The sequence below is a fragment of the Cyrtonyx montezumae genome, unplaced genomic scaffold (assembly GCF_038088225.1).
Source record: "Cyrtonyx montezumae isolate F1298 unplaced genomic scaffold, pur_monq_1.0 scaffold_5, whole genome shotgun sequence".
In the NCBI taxonomy this organism is placed as follows: Eukaryota; Metazoa; Chordata; class Aves; order Galliformes; family Odontophoridae; genus Cyrtonyx; species Cyrtonyx montezumae.
Window position 1 is genome coordinate 14,508,190 of NW_027072056.1, and position 14,742 is coordinate 14,522,931.

At 40.4% G+C, this 14,742-nt stretch overlaps 1 protein-coding gene across 3 annotated transcripts in view; it reads left to right on the forward strand.

Moving 5' to 3' along the window:
* The window catches only part of ARMC9 (armadillo repeat containing 9), a 57,162-nt gene that overhangs the window by 33,041 nt on the left and 9,379 nt on the right, over positions 1-14,742 (forward strand). The window contains exons 19-23 of one of the 3 annotated variants that reach the window (XM_065748421.1): positions 1,305-1,363; positions 5,890-5,994; positions 6,723-6,838; positions 10,687-10,808; positions 13,978-14,107. In XM_065748421.1, coding sequence (XP_065604493.1) covers positions 1,305-1,363; positions 5,890-5,994; positions 6,723-6,838; positions 10,687-10,808; positions 13,978-14,107 — 532 coding nt within the window. Of the gene's footprint in view, positions 1-1,304; positions 1,364-5,889; positions 5,995-6,722; positions 6,946-7,537; positions 7,582-10,686; positions 10,809-13,977; positions 14,108-14,742 lie in introns of those variants that run through there. The other 2 variants (XM_065748422.1, XR_010622928.1) reach the window with 2 other exon arrangements.

Here is a 14,742-nt window from a genome sequence, read left to right on the forward strand (position 1 = left end):
TCTTCACAAAAGCTATAAGAAGGCTCATGTTTTTGTTTGGCATTGAAACTCCCACAGAGTGACAGTAATGTGATGGTCTGAGAGAGGGTGAATAGTGAATGTCAGGATTTGATATGTTTTAAAACTGACTTTTGTGTTTAGAATATAAAGAAGGAATAATAGACTGTGTAGGTCTCAATCCTAGAGTTTGGGGACTGTAAACCAAATGACCTTGGCTGTTTCATACCAGTGGCCCCCTAGATACCTCTAGAGACTGGTGTCAGGGGAAAATATGCAGGTGATTCGATTTGTAATGTGAAGTTTAGTAACTATCTGCCTTTGCTCTGTAGAAGAGTGTAGCTCTGCATTCCGAAGTGGCTCATTCTAAACAGGGGACTGGGACCCTCTGTCTTGCACAGTATGTTGATTGATCACAGGAGCTGTAGGTGCTGTGATAATACAAAGTGTGAGAAGGTGGAATATTTGTTTTGTTTTCTGCTTCCTGTGGGTGAGAGGAAGGCAGAAGAAGGAGAAAGCAAATAATGAAAAGGAGATGAATTCTGATGAAATCTTTCTGTACAGTGAAAGTAGAACTAGTCTGACTGCTTTCTTCTAGAAAAAGGCAGCATATCTTTGCTTCCTTTGCGAAGGAACAATTTAAGCACCATATTGCTGCTGTGCAATATTTGTTCACCAAGGTTACACAATCACTCCTCTCCTACCTGTGAGAATGGCATTTTTAAAAAGGGCATGTCAGATAGATGGGTGAGAGAAAGCTGCATGTAAGGGTTTCCAACATGAGCCTGGATGCTTGTTTTTTCTGAGAGGTCCATTTGTCCACACAGTGGTTATTTAACATTGTTGATGTTTTTTTGATTGTTGCTATTGATTTTTTTAATACATTTTGGTGTACTGTATTCCACAAATGTTACAGTGAGTATCCTACACCAGTCTATATTTTTATTTCACAACAGTGTATCCATGAAGCACTTGTAGAGAGAAGCAGAATCTTTCACTGAAAGTTAGTTAAAAAATTGAAGGATTTGCAAGTGCACCCTTGAATTCACAAATCTCATCAGAAAATGTGCTGGGGCACTGTAGAGGGGTGTGTGAGAAAAGTACCATTCCAGAGTGTTTCTGTTTCTGACTTTTTTTCCTGGATAAGAGTTGATTTCTAGCGTGCTTTATAGAGGAAAACAATTCCAATAGATGTCCTGAAAAGAATGGCACATCTGCATGAGAAGCGAGCAGATGTGAGACAAGAACTAGAGATTCTGTTAGGCTGGATGTGTGCTCTTACACAGTTTCATTTTTCTTCTTACTAGAAGAGCCATTAAATGACAGTATTGTCTCTGATGATGAAGAGGAAGAGGAGAATGAGGAGGTAAGTGATGAAGGCTCTCTGAAATCTTTTAGAAAAATTCTTCATTCTCTAAACAGAAACTGTTTTTGTCTGCAAGCCAGATCTTGTTTATTCCATTGAGTTGGTTTTGTTTGTTTTGTTAAAGTTTTATTTACTTACCAGGGTATATTAAACATGAAAATTTGATCCATTTCCATTACATTTTCTCCATTTGAAGTCCTACTCTTTTGTCTGTTTTGACACGACACCACCTCTGTGATAAATGAAGTATTATAGCTTGCAATAAGTAAAGAGATGAGTAGAATTGAATGAGTAGATGAGTAGAATGAGTAGAATAGCAGTAGAATTCGCACTTTCAAGCAGAGGAGTTAAAACAAATCAAGGAAGCACATGGTGCAGTGTATCACCAGAATGGTTAATAAAAAGATTGATCCTTTTTTTTTCTTTTAAGGAATCATTATCTGTTTAATGTGTGACAACTTCTTTTGGCACTTGGAAACTTTGAAATATGTGTAATAAGTTGCACATTATGAGGGCAAACACTAATTCCACATTTGCAAATAAGTGCTATAAAGAGAGAAAAAAACAAAGACAGGAAGTATCAGAAATGGTACAATAGTGAAAACTGCTTAACTGTGTAATTCCAAGTCTGATAGTAAAACCTTTTTATACTGATAATTTTACTTCAGCATTTTTTAAGAAGCTGTCTGCATACAATAATCGGATCCCAGGTTTGGAAGCACTCAGTGTGTTTGGTTATTTCATGATCCCATAGCAAGGAGCTCAGACTGCACTATCTACAGTTGCTACACTGCTGTAAGTGCCTGGGAAGGAGGATTTGAAAAGTGCTGTATGGGCAGCTTCATGGGAGTTTCATCTGAATGGAGTCTATTATATGGCACTTCTCAATAAGTCTTGCATGAGAACCTTGGAATAGTGTTTGAACATATATACTCACACCAAAGAACTCAGTGACATTGAGAGCTAGTGATCTCTACTACGCCTTCTTGTATTATAAATATCACTGGGGAACATTTCTACTGAGAACTGAGTTTATAGACAAAAGCCTAAATTATTGTCCTTGACTGGCTGAGAATGTAAGACCTGTGAAATTCAGCAAGCCTGTTGTGTCAGTGTTTGCTAACTTGTTGCACATTAATGCTAATGAACAGTGACAACCCTGTTACACTTCAAAAATCGCTCTGCTGCTGCAGGTTGTTGAGCATTTTTCAGAGGTACTTTGAACCCATTGCATTGTGAAAACAGAGAAAAATGTAAATACGTTGGAAAAGGTGTGGTGTGCACACAGCCAGCACAGAGCATAGCACTTCACAGGATCCACCAGCATCCAGTAAAGCTTTGTATTATTATTTAGCATTATTTAGCTTGTTTCTGTGTTGAGGTGCCTTTCCCTGATTTTAGAGCTATGTGGTACTTCTAGGTTTAGGGCTGTGTGGATATTTTAGTTAAGTCAGTTCTCTCTCTCTCCTTCTCAATGTGTTCGGTAAACTGTACTATTTTTTTTCTAATCAGATTGTTGTAGCTGTTTCACCTCTTGCTGTTCCAAAGTGAGTTTTCAGTCATCTGTTCTTCCCATTCCTCCAATCCAAAAACAGAGCTGGATGTGCAGGTGGTCTTTCCAGGAATTGATATTAGAACTTCTTTTTGTTCAGTGCACTGCTTAGCACCCTCTAACTGACGTTCCAAGGCTTTGAGTGTCTTACGTGTTCTGCAAGGATCCAAGGTTGTGATATTTTCCCCTGAATACTGGTACATATATTTGAAGGCTGCTGTGATCTGTTGTGAAAGCACAGAGATAAGGAGGTCCTTTGTGAAACCTGTGGCTTTGGATTGTATGGTAGTGTTGCATGTTTTCGCTGATTGATTTTTCTGCTGCTCTTGGGAATGAAAAGATTTCTGCTATTCAGTTGTGTCCCCTAGAGAAGTTGCTGCTGCTCAAGATCCAAGGCTCTAGGTCAAATCAATTTGAAATGTGTTTTTACCATTGAACCATCATGTGATAATAACAGGCCTCGGTCACTCCTTATTTTACTGAAAAATAACAATAGGCTTTTGAAACAAAGAAGTGCCTGATTTCAGTTTTGCATTAGCTTTGCTATTATGTTAAAAACAAGAACTCAAATTCAGGCAATTCTTAAACTACTACCAATGTAGTGTTGATAGTGGTGAGTTCTACAATCCTCATTGCTGCTGGGAGCAGTAATTCTGTTACACGTGGCCTGCTCTGTTAGTCTCTATACATAGAAAACATAGTCTGCAAACAGCATGGCAGCAAAAGGATACACAAAACTCATAATGTGTTCTTAACTAAGTGAACATTTGTTGTCTCACAGCCTCAATGCTCAAGGCCCTTTTGTATTTTGGAAATGCTGAGAGTTGTTGTTCTTTGGGGCCCTGAGATAACATCTGATATTGTGATCTGACAGCAGAAAGTTTTGGAAGACTTTGGCAGAAGCCTTGTCTTGATATAATGCTTAAAAACTGCTGCAGTCTATGTCAGTATATGGCCATATATTGGCAATATAGTGACATTCGGATGACCTACTGGTATTATATATGTTGCTGATTTGCTCAGTACCAATTTTCATGCCCTCACAACTTAAGAAACAACAAAATGAGTCTCTTGCCCAGTTTTTATGTCCTCTGTTGTTGTTTCCAAGAGCATGCAAAAGTCTACATGCGTTACTATTACCTTTCTTGATTTGTTGTGTTATTTTTGTTCATCTCACTTTTGTCTGTGTCTAATTTAGAGTTGTTCAATTGTTTTGGCTTTGAACAGATCTTGTGGTAATAACTGCTTTCTCCAAGCACCATAAATTGTTTGTTAGAGATGCAGCTAGGAGACATCTGACCATTCATAGCTACAGGGAGTCTGATATGAAAATGATGGGGGAAAAGAAAACCTAGCTAACCCTTTTCACCACCACCTCCCCTCCCCGCCCCCCCTGAACAAACAAACAAAAAAGCAAAGAATCCATCAATTTGCCACTGAAAGAGAGCTGCTACCTTTTTCTTTTTTTTTGTAAATAAAGAGTATTACTTTTTATTTTTCATCATGTGTTTATTAATATTATTGTCATTTAGTGAAAAATAACACAAAACTTTCCCCATATAGTTGGGTAATAGCTCTACGGCTTGAATCTCATCACAGCATTTATGGAATTAATTGCATCATGTTGGTTGACAATGGTCTAGATGATCTCAGAGGTTGTCTCCAACCTCAACGATTCTGTGATAAAGGACTTTGCTTTCAGCGTCTACTGCAGTGGTGAACAGGGCGCCAGTTGTGTTATATCAGCAATAGAGGGATGGTACATCTGTCAAAGCTTTTCTTCCAAGTAGGGAGCCAGAGGAGGAGCACATTCAGGCTCAGTTACCTGGTGTGTTAAGTAAGGTCAGGGAGCAAGGTTGACATGGGAGATCCTTCCCAGGAACCAGAACCCAGAGTTCTCCAGGTGACAAAACGTGTCAGCCAGCACAGTGAGTGAGGTGGGACCTGGGAACACCAAGCCAATCTGCGGAGCAAAGTTAAATAAATCATGCAGGAAAAAGATCAGGGTGATGATCTGTCTTTTTTGCATAATGGGCAAGACTTCTGTCAAATATTCTTGAAGAGAATGATCTGCTGTTGATGCTGCACTGGTATACCATCTGAAAAGTTCCCAGCATGCTATTTATAATTACCATCTTTGTAACTTTTTTTTGTTGTTTGTTTAAGTACAGTATATTTGTAGTTTTTCTGTTCTGTTTGATACAGGTGGTTGTCTGACAGTTTACAGGTATTTATCTGTGTTTTTCCATTATCTGGCTTGTTTCCCACATCTACCAACTTCCAAGCTGATTGTAGCATATCTTTCCTTGGGAGAGGAAAGCAGGTGGAACATTTCCCCGAGGTCCTGTACAACCTTATCTTAACAATCCAGTATCTCAGTAGTGCTTATGTAAAAACTTAATATATTAATTATATTTGGGGGGATGAAGAAGCCTCCAGTGTGGCTGAGAAACAACAGCAGGTTACATTTTTCAGCCTTCACTGCGTAACTAAGTTGGTTATATGACTAGGTCTGTAAAAACTAGAACTGCAAACTTCATAGCAGCTGCGCGTTGGGGATCAAGCATTGCATCTCTTCAGACTAACACAGGATGTCCTGCAGCAGTACAAAGTACTGAGACTTTCTTGGGCCTTTCTTAGGTCAAGGAATCTGAGGCTGGAAATTTGAAGGATAACAACTTCTGAAATGTAAACTATGCTTTCTGCTGAAGAATTTTTGGAGAAAGAGGTTGATCTTTCTTCTCTCAAAATTCTCTAGTTTCTGATTATATCAAAAGCTTAAATGAGCTTGTATCTAGGTGTCTGTTTTTTTAATAGAAATTAACTGTACATTACAATTTACATGTGCAGCCATTAACAGTTACTAACAGTCATTTATCTGAATATCTTTAGTGACTACTGAAGTGAGAAGTAAATTTGAAATGAAAACTCCCTTGGAACCTGTGCTCAGATAATGTGCACGTTGCTGTTGCAGGAGGACCATGACATCATGGAGGCTGACCTGGACAAAGATGAGGTTTTACAGCCTCAACTGGGTGAGCTTACAGGAGAGAAGCTGTTGACAACTGAATACTTGGGAGTGAGTACTACTTACTCATTTAGTTATCCCAAACGAAATGAATTTGCTGGATTGTTTAATTTCAGCAATTCCATTGGCTTCTAAGATCATTCTTTCATCAGTTTGTTGTTTTAAAGAGTAGGTTCTACCTGCATAGCAGTCTACACCTTTCACTGTTTTTCTTAGCTGTAGTTCAGAAGTAGAGTAAATTTGAGAGCTGCATTCGCCCCTTCATGGGAGGTAGTCAGGCTGCAGCTTAATAAGAAGCTAGAGGCATCCTTGGGGTTCTAGAGCTAGATAGTGACTGTGGCATACAAAGCAAAGTGCTGAGCAAGTTAATGCTGGAATATTGCTCATCTGAGATGTTATTCTTTTTAAAGTTGAAAGATGAACTGTTACCTCAGGCTTTATGTCAGATCAAGTGCTGTATGTCTTCCCTCGAGCATCAAAAAAACATCAAGTATAAAAGCTTGAAGTTAGCACAAATGCTGTTTATTACCCTGAGACAAGTTTGGGTTAAATGTGACTGCTTTCTGGAGTCCACAATTAAGGTTATGGTGATGATGGAGCTGACCTGAGATAAGATGTCATGGAACAGTGCATACTGACTTCAGGGAGTTACATGTGGCACTGGATCACAACTTTCCTTCCAGTGTAGCATTTCTATAGAATGTCTTCTGTGTCTCCAGTTACCTTTCTTCCCACAGCCTTCTCTTTGTTTTTCCATTTCTTTATTACTTGCATATCAGATAATGACTCATACTCCAAAAACCAAGAATAAGCTGCTTACTGGTGTCCATCAGAGTACAGATGAGCCTCTCCAGAGACCTGTGACGCCAGGCTATCACAGAACTGCATGCCCAACGTAAGTTGAAACACATGAGACAAAGTTGGATTCTTTGTTTTTAAAAATCTTCAAAAGCAAACAAATGCTTCCCACTTCCAGATAAATAAAATCTCCATACTTGAAAAGTATGTATTAGAAATAGTGTAGCCAGCAGGAGCAGGGAGGTGATCATCCCCCTGTACTCAGCTCTGGTACGGCCGCACCTCGAGTACTGTGTTCAGTTTTGGGCCCCTCACTACAAGAAGGACATTGAGGCCCTGGAGCGTGTTCAGAGAAGGGCAACAAAACTGGTGAGGGGCCTGGAGCACAAGTCTTATGAGGAGCGGCTGAGGGAGCTGGGATTGTTCAGTCTGGAGAAGAGGAGGCTCAGAGGAGACCTTATTGCACTCTACCACTTCCTGAAGGGGGGTTGTGGTGAGGAGGGGGTAGGCCTCTTCTCCCTGATAAATAACGACAGGACGAGAGGGAATGGCCACAAGTTGCGCCGGGGAAGATTTAGATTAGACCTGAGGAAGCATTTCTTTTCTGAAAGAGTGGTCAGGCACTGGAATGACCTGCCTAGGGAGGTGGTTGAGGCACCATCCCTAGCGCTGTTCAAGAAGCGTTTAGATGAGGTGCTAAGGGATTTGATTTAGTTGTTGGGTAGGGATAGTGATAGGAGGATGGTTGGACTAGATGATCTTGTAGGTCCTTTCCAACCTTATGAACCTATGAAAGTGCATTGCCACTGTCATTTTTTAAAGATCACTGCAAATAGAATGGAGAATACTGCAGGCAGAGAAATGTCCATGGGCCGATGTCACATAATTTTACAAGTTGAACAAATGTTTACTGATCAGTTTGGTTTCAATTTGCGTTATATTGTTTGTGTTCATAATCCTTTTTTCGCAGTGCATTCTGTTTGTAACTTGTATGGAGTGTGTAAAATGCCTGGGGTTGTACCAGCTCAGAATTCTGAACACTGTCATTTTTCTGCTGCTCTTTGCTTCCACGTTGGTATTTTCAATGTTTTAAAATACATTTTTTCCACATTTTAGGGTGGAAGGTCCATACAGACAACAGAGGACTGATGTAGGCTGTAGTTGCACATGTATAGCTGAATTTTACCTAAAATTTTACCTATTTTGGATGGAGAGTGAGTCCAGCTCTATCCTGCTGTGTCCATTCCCACCACTGTCTTGCAGTGGCATTTGAACAAGCAAATATTCTGACTTAGGGGCCTGTTCACCAGAAACTCTTTTTTCAGCTGATGTGTTTTTTTCTGTTTGTTTTTTTTTTTTGTTTGTTTGTTTTTGTTTATTGTTTTTTTTGTTTTTGGTTTTTTTTTTTTTTGCAGCAGCAGTACATTTTGTATGGGATTATATTGATTTATGTAACCATGGTCTCAGAATGGACAAGTCTAGTATATGAGATCTGGGGGTGAAAATAGTTCAGGAAATGTCTCTCTCTCAAAAAAAAACCAAAAAACTAGGGAAGGTGAATGAAACATGCACTTCCAAAGGTTCTCTCTCTGCCTTGGCTATCAGAGCAGAATTTGTCTTGTTCAGTCTTGATTTTTTTTCTGACTGCTAGCCTGGAAAGAATGACCTCTACTTGAGTATGGAACCTACTTCTGCCCAGTGGAACCTGGATGCTGATTTGGAGTTTGCGTCATTTCTCGCAGTCATCAACTTTTTCACCATCTTAATGTCCACAGCTTTTGCAAGCCCTCTCCCTGTTCTTGTATATTGAGAGACTGTGTGTGTGTGTGTAAAGAAAACACCATCCAATTTATACAAACTTCTATTAGTAGCATAGAGATTAGATAATCTTTTTTTCTGAAGTTGTGCAAAGCAGCTGAAGTCTAAACTGGTTAATGCATGATTAAATACACAGTGCCACATCACTGTGGGGTCTGTGTTCAAGGTCCCCACTTCCCCTGCATGATATTTTTCCCATAGTGGACTAGAAGACCTGGACTGATTCTGTGGTACCAGCTGTTAAGGTAGCCCTACTGAACACTTAGTATATTTAGAAAGTATTGGAAAATATTTTTCAAGAGTAAATACAAATTACTACTGGAGTGTCTTGAGCATTACGTTCCTGCTTAGAAGAGAGGAAAATAAGCACATGAAAATGAAGTGACTTTCCAAAGGGAAAAAACATATCAAATCAGGGGAAATAAGTAGTTATTATTTCCTGGTGCAGTGTAGTGCATTACAATTTATGTACCAGGATGATCTCTATAAGTGATCAAATGCCTCTTTTTCACACCATCTATAATGTGTTTGCTTAACAGAAACCAGGGATTACCCAAGTGACACTGGTGCTGTGTTGTGTCAAAACATGAACCTCCTCACCCCATGCCTTTGTAAGGCAGCATCAGGTCACTGCTAGATGCAAAATAAAACCACCTTTCTACACATCTGTGTGTGAGAAAATGACAGTAAACGAGCACACTTGAACTAGATTTTGCAACAGAAAAGGGTTCGCTTTGGTGGCTTTATGCCTTTCTAATTCTTATAAGAATTGACTCACTAGAATGAGGAATACTCTAATAGGATGCCTTGCAAGAGAGCAAGACAATACAAGTAATGAAATCTTATCTGTCATAATCTGAAAGCAATATCTAAAGTGGATGTATTTCATATTTTAAATGGTTTAGGTGGCTCATGTTCCCGTAGATGAAATGGTATGAAAAATGTCAAGACTTCTACTCTCTTGTGTGGCGTATTTACTTAGCAATCTGGAACAATTAATCTGAATTACCTGAAGTGTTTGACTGCAGAAAAATGTGTGAGACTTGATGTTGCATCTTTAAAACGGCATGAAAGCAGTTGATGTAGGTACTATAATGCATCCCTGAGTTATTAGTTCATACCTCAGTAAAGAAGAGGAGGGGTTTCTGGTGCTGAATAGGAGTATTCACACAGAGTCAGTGCAGAAGAGCTGCACATGGAGCTGATACTCCATGCTGTTTTTTCTCTGACTTCCCTGCACAGGCAAATCTCTGGTTACCTCAGATGAATTGTCATGGGATCCCTGTATAGACAAGCTCTTGCTTTATGGGGAGCCAGGAAATAATGCAAGGCTGCTTTTTTCCTTTCCCTCCTCTGCAAAACCTGGACGTTTTCCAGCTGAGATCACTGGAAGGGGACCGAGCTACTTAATATTCTGCTAGCTGTTTCCTTAGAAACTAGTTTAGCTGTGAAGTCATTAACTGCCTCCTTGGAATGCTCCCTTTCTAACTAGAAATGTAGCCTAATTACCTTAAGCTGCTATTGGACTGGGAAACTCTCTGCATCTGCCTGTTTCTTTTCACGGTTTTCACACCCTTCTTGCTTCTCCTGGGTTTTGTTGCTTATTAACAAACAATCTTGTTCATTTTCTCATCTTCGGCTGCTTAGGTTTCTCATTGATCCACCTAACTGGGAAATCTACAGTTCTACTTCCTACCTCCTTTAAATGAGCATTGTATATTGCTCTCTATAAAGTGAAATCCTCACCATATTCAGGAGCAAAACTTAAATACATAAAAAAGGTGAGAACTGGAGACCTCACAGGCCCACTGCTGTAGTATTTTAGTTCAAGTGTCCTGCTGGTATTTTGGGTCTTCGGTCTGTAAGGAGGTACAGTTTCCTTTCCTTGGCTCTTTATTGCCAAGACTCTTTATTGCTGTAGGAAAAAATGTTCCTTCCAAATACGTCCAACATCAGCTGGTCTGGGGAAGCTACAGTCATGCTGTTAAAATATAGCCTTGGCACTAGTTTGCAATTTGAAAAATACACATTTTAATTTCTTCTATTACAGGCAATTTGAAGAAATTAGAATTTACACGCAGGCAACTGCAGACATTCATCACCTTGCCTTCTCCTTTCTCCTCCTAGGCCAGAAAACGATACAATTTCTTGTCATGATAGGGATGAAAAACCCCAGTCTCTGCTGAGTGGTTCTCCTGCCTGTGCCGGGAGCAGCTCCAGCCTTGCTGACCTCTGCACTTCTTTGTCATGTAAGCATATTCTGTAATGGCATTACTAGTTGTTGCTGTCTGTCTTGACTGGGGCAGGCACTTGGGGCCCAATGTGTGCTGTTAGATTTTTTAATTATTGTTTTCAGTGTAGTTCTTGGAGCATGCCCTCTGTTTGTAGACCCTGGGGCAGCTTGCGTGACCTTGGGACCACATTCAGCTCCAGCTGAATGAACAGCTGCAGAAGGTGATGTGTGCTCAGCAGACACTAACGATCTCCCTTGCCTCGCTCCATCTCCCTTCCTGAGGAAGAGTCAGGGATCATACCCAGGGCTTCCGACATGCTAAGTGGGTTTTCTTTCACTCCATGATGTCCTCTGCCTAGGGAAAGAGCCACAGCCCAGATACAGTGCAGTTGCCAGCAGGCAAAGCCACTTACTCAATCAAATATACCCTTGTTCAGATCTAAATGAATTACTGTGTGCTGGCACCTGCGGGCTCCATTGGCCAAACCTCTGCATAAAAGTCAAGGCAGCTGCAGTTATCTACTTCATTTTGCAACTGCAACCATAAAAGCTTGTGGAGGATGGGAAGCCCTGTGCTGTGTAGCTGCATTGTGGGTGATGCTGCTAAAGATTCTGTCCTTGCAATTTATACTGAAATGAGTGCGCGTTCAGCGGGACCTGAGAGCTCAGAAGCATGTGATGGAGTTTAAGAGGTTACAGACTTATGAAATACTTCTGATCTGATATCCACAGCATCATGCAGCTTCTGATGTGACAGTTTCAACCTGTTTGCAGGGATTTGCTATAGTTTCCAATTAGAGTTTTAAGGCAAAATGTTCTGCAAACTTAGATAAAGGATGTTGCAGCACATCTAGTACAGAATTACCAATAAGTTCAGACAAAAGCCTGCCTTTGCTTTGCTGAAAAATATGCTTTGAAGCAGTCAAGAAATAACATAGCTTTTTTCTCTCTCTTCTTGTTTTTTATATTTCCTAGAGGAAATGAAAAGGATTCTGAGAAAAGTAACCAAGGTCTTGCAGACAGGAATCCATTTGCATAATGCCTAGAGCTGATAAATATAGCATGCTGAAGGGCCACAATAGAAGCAGATGAAGCTCCTGTTTGAGCTGGGCACTTGGGTCCTTGCTGCTGTGCAGGAGTGAGAGCTGCTGTCCTTGAGCCTTGCTTTATGCAGTAGCATGCTCTACAGGGAGGTCAGCTGGCCAGCAGCGTGCTGGTTTGACAGCTTCCCCTTATAAAAGGAAAAGAAACTGAGTTGTACATATGCTTTGTAAAGGAAGTGAAGCAAGGCAGGTATAAAATATGCTGCTATTTGCTATTTTAAAGCATGATGTAGATACAACTCTCCTTTGGATGCTATTTCCAAGGCATTATGCAGCCACCAGGAGCAGAATGCTTTCTGAACCACATCTTGATAATATCTTGCCAGTGAAATGCATTCACTGACCTCTGTCACTTTATCTGTGCTGCTGATGCTGTCTGGTAGATTGCTTGTAGAGATTTGTGAGGAGGCTTAAACAGGGAATCTGAGCAAGTCAGCAAAGCAAATGGTAATTTTTGAAGGAGGGAATTGATTGAATGTTTTCCTGCTGGAGAAAATGCTGCCAACTTCAGTGTCCTCGTATTTTCTCAAGTTTTTTTATGTATCCTCTGAAAAAGTTTGGTCGCTGTTTTCAGTCAAAATTATGTGCAGATGAACACCAGTAAGATAACTAGATCATACTCTCTTGTAGAAGAATCTTGGAGGTCAGAATATATAGCATATTGCAATTTTATATTCATTATGCCTATAAAGAGGTTATTTAGTTTTGTGTATGTCAGAGACAGTTGTGTCAGGAATTCGGTTCTGTATAGCTGTAATTGTACTGGGTCTTTGGATGTTCCCTGTTTTCCAAAAGGCAGTGTTTTTTGTAAGTCTTAGATTGAACAGATTTCAGTTCAAAACAGTAGAATCCAAGCCCTTGAGGCCATAATTCTGGAAAAAAACAAAATCTTACTCTTCAAAGCTCTTCTGTCCTTTCTCTTCTAAAATATAGCAGAAATCAGTGTATAACAGAAGGATGTAAAAATAGTTTTACTGCTTATAGGGGCTCTCACAATGTCCAGTCAAATGTCCTTGCTGTAAAATAGCAACGTACTGAGCTCTAGAGTATCAGGAAGCTGCTTACTTCAGAATATGCTTTTCAGCATCACACAAATGCTTTGGTTTTCTAAGTTTCATCTGTTGAAGTCATGAAATGAATAATAAGAGACCAAGAGTGAAAAGAACAAAATAAAAGTGCTCGGTTGATATCAAGAAGATCATGTCTCAAGAAAGCAAAGCTTAGCGTCAAGATCCTCTTCTGTTTTCCAGGTCCTCTGCACCTGGATCTAGTCACCTGTTCTTGTGTTGCTTTCTCATTTTTTCTGGTTCTAGGACCACCTTCCCATGTTATCAGTTTCTTTTTTTTTTTCTTTTTTTTCTTTTTTTTTGCCTCCTACCAGCAGAAAACTTGTGGACTAAAGATGAACCTTGGTCATCTCATTACGCTTACGGTGAATCCCAGACAGAACACGCACTGGGCAGCCAAGTGCTTGTCTGAAAGAGGCCTGGGCTGTATCCCTATCAGCATGTGAGCAAACAAACAGGAGGGCAATCTGTCCCAGGCATGGGAGGAATGCTGAGGAATGGAGCTAGGGATTTTCCTGCCCTCATATTGGACTTGCACGTCTCGATACTCTTGTTGAGAGGCAAGAGTACAGATGTGAGGTTTATTGAGCAAACATAATAGACCTCAATTCTAACAGAGGTGTTTAAAACACTTTCTTTTTTTGCCTGCTGTGGCTGCCTGTTGCTGTGGATATGGACAGACAAATGCGGGTGGTTGCATTCCTGTGGCTTTAATAAGGTATCATATATTAGCTGATATATGTTAACTGGTGGTCTGCATGCTCCTCGCCCATCACAAATGCAAAACAGAGCTGCTTGGAAAATGATCCAAGCGTGTTTGACTTTTGCAATTGCCAAGGGCTAGAAGTATGCACACATGCAGTTAGCTTGGCTCAGCTGATGAGCTGGAGAGCACTTTGCCACAGTAACTCAGTAGCCTGCTTTTGTCTCAGCCTTTCTTTCACACAGCTACTTGATTGTATCCCTAGTAAACTGTTAAGAATTCCACTCTGAATTGTGTTTCCTTTTAAAATAGCAATTGAAATGAAGCCATCTACAATATTCTCATCAGGCCATAGGATGGGCCGAAGCATCGAAGCTGGTGATGTCTTGTCTTCCCGATCTGCTGACTTCACCCAAGACAAAGTACATGGGCAATCTCATAGGTATGATTTATCCAGATGAGTATCTAAGAGTGCGAGTGGAGTCCGAGGGGATTTACCAGCTAATTCCATGCTGCTGTGAAGACAATCTGTGAAGTCATTTGATGTATGATGTAGTCTGGTCTGAGACAGCTGTGGTAGTGCTCGCCAAACAAAATACCCTTAGCAGTGCCAGAGGCAGCCGTTCAGTTTCTAAGCATCTGGTCCAGAATGGGAGAAGCCTCAAGCAAGATGTTACTAATGAACATCACATGTATGCACAGCCTAGTTTTCTGCAAGCAAAACTTCCTGATTGCTTCCTTAGTTGACTCTACTGTACCCCATGAAATATCATTGAAATAGTAAAGAAAGAGGTGCAGCTATGGGAAGAGGGCAGGAATTAATGTAAAGAGGAGAAATGAAGTATTTAAGTGGATATGTTGTGTTTAAACATGCTGAGTTGCTAGCACTGCTAGCCAGAGTCCCTGATGGTTTATTTCCTATGTGGGAAGAACAGGGAAGTCAATATTACAGGCTCTTGCAGTAGAGAGTTTCAACTTTGTCTTGAAACAATTTTTCTTAAAAGAAGAAAGATCGTGCTCTCCATCTCCTGTTCATACATTGAGCCCTCTCTGAAGCTTTTGTCATATGGAGGATGG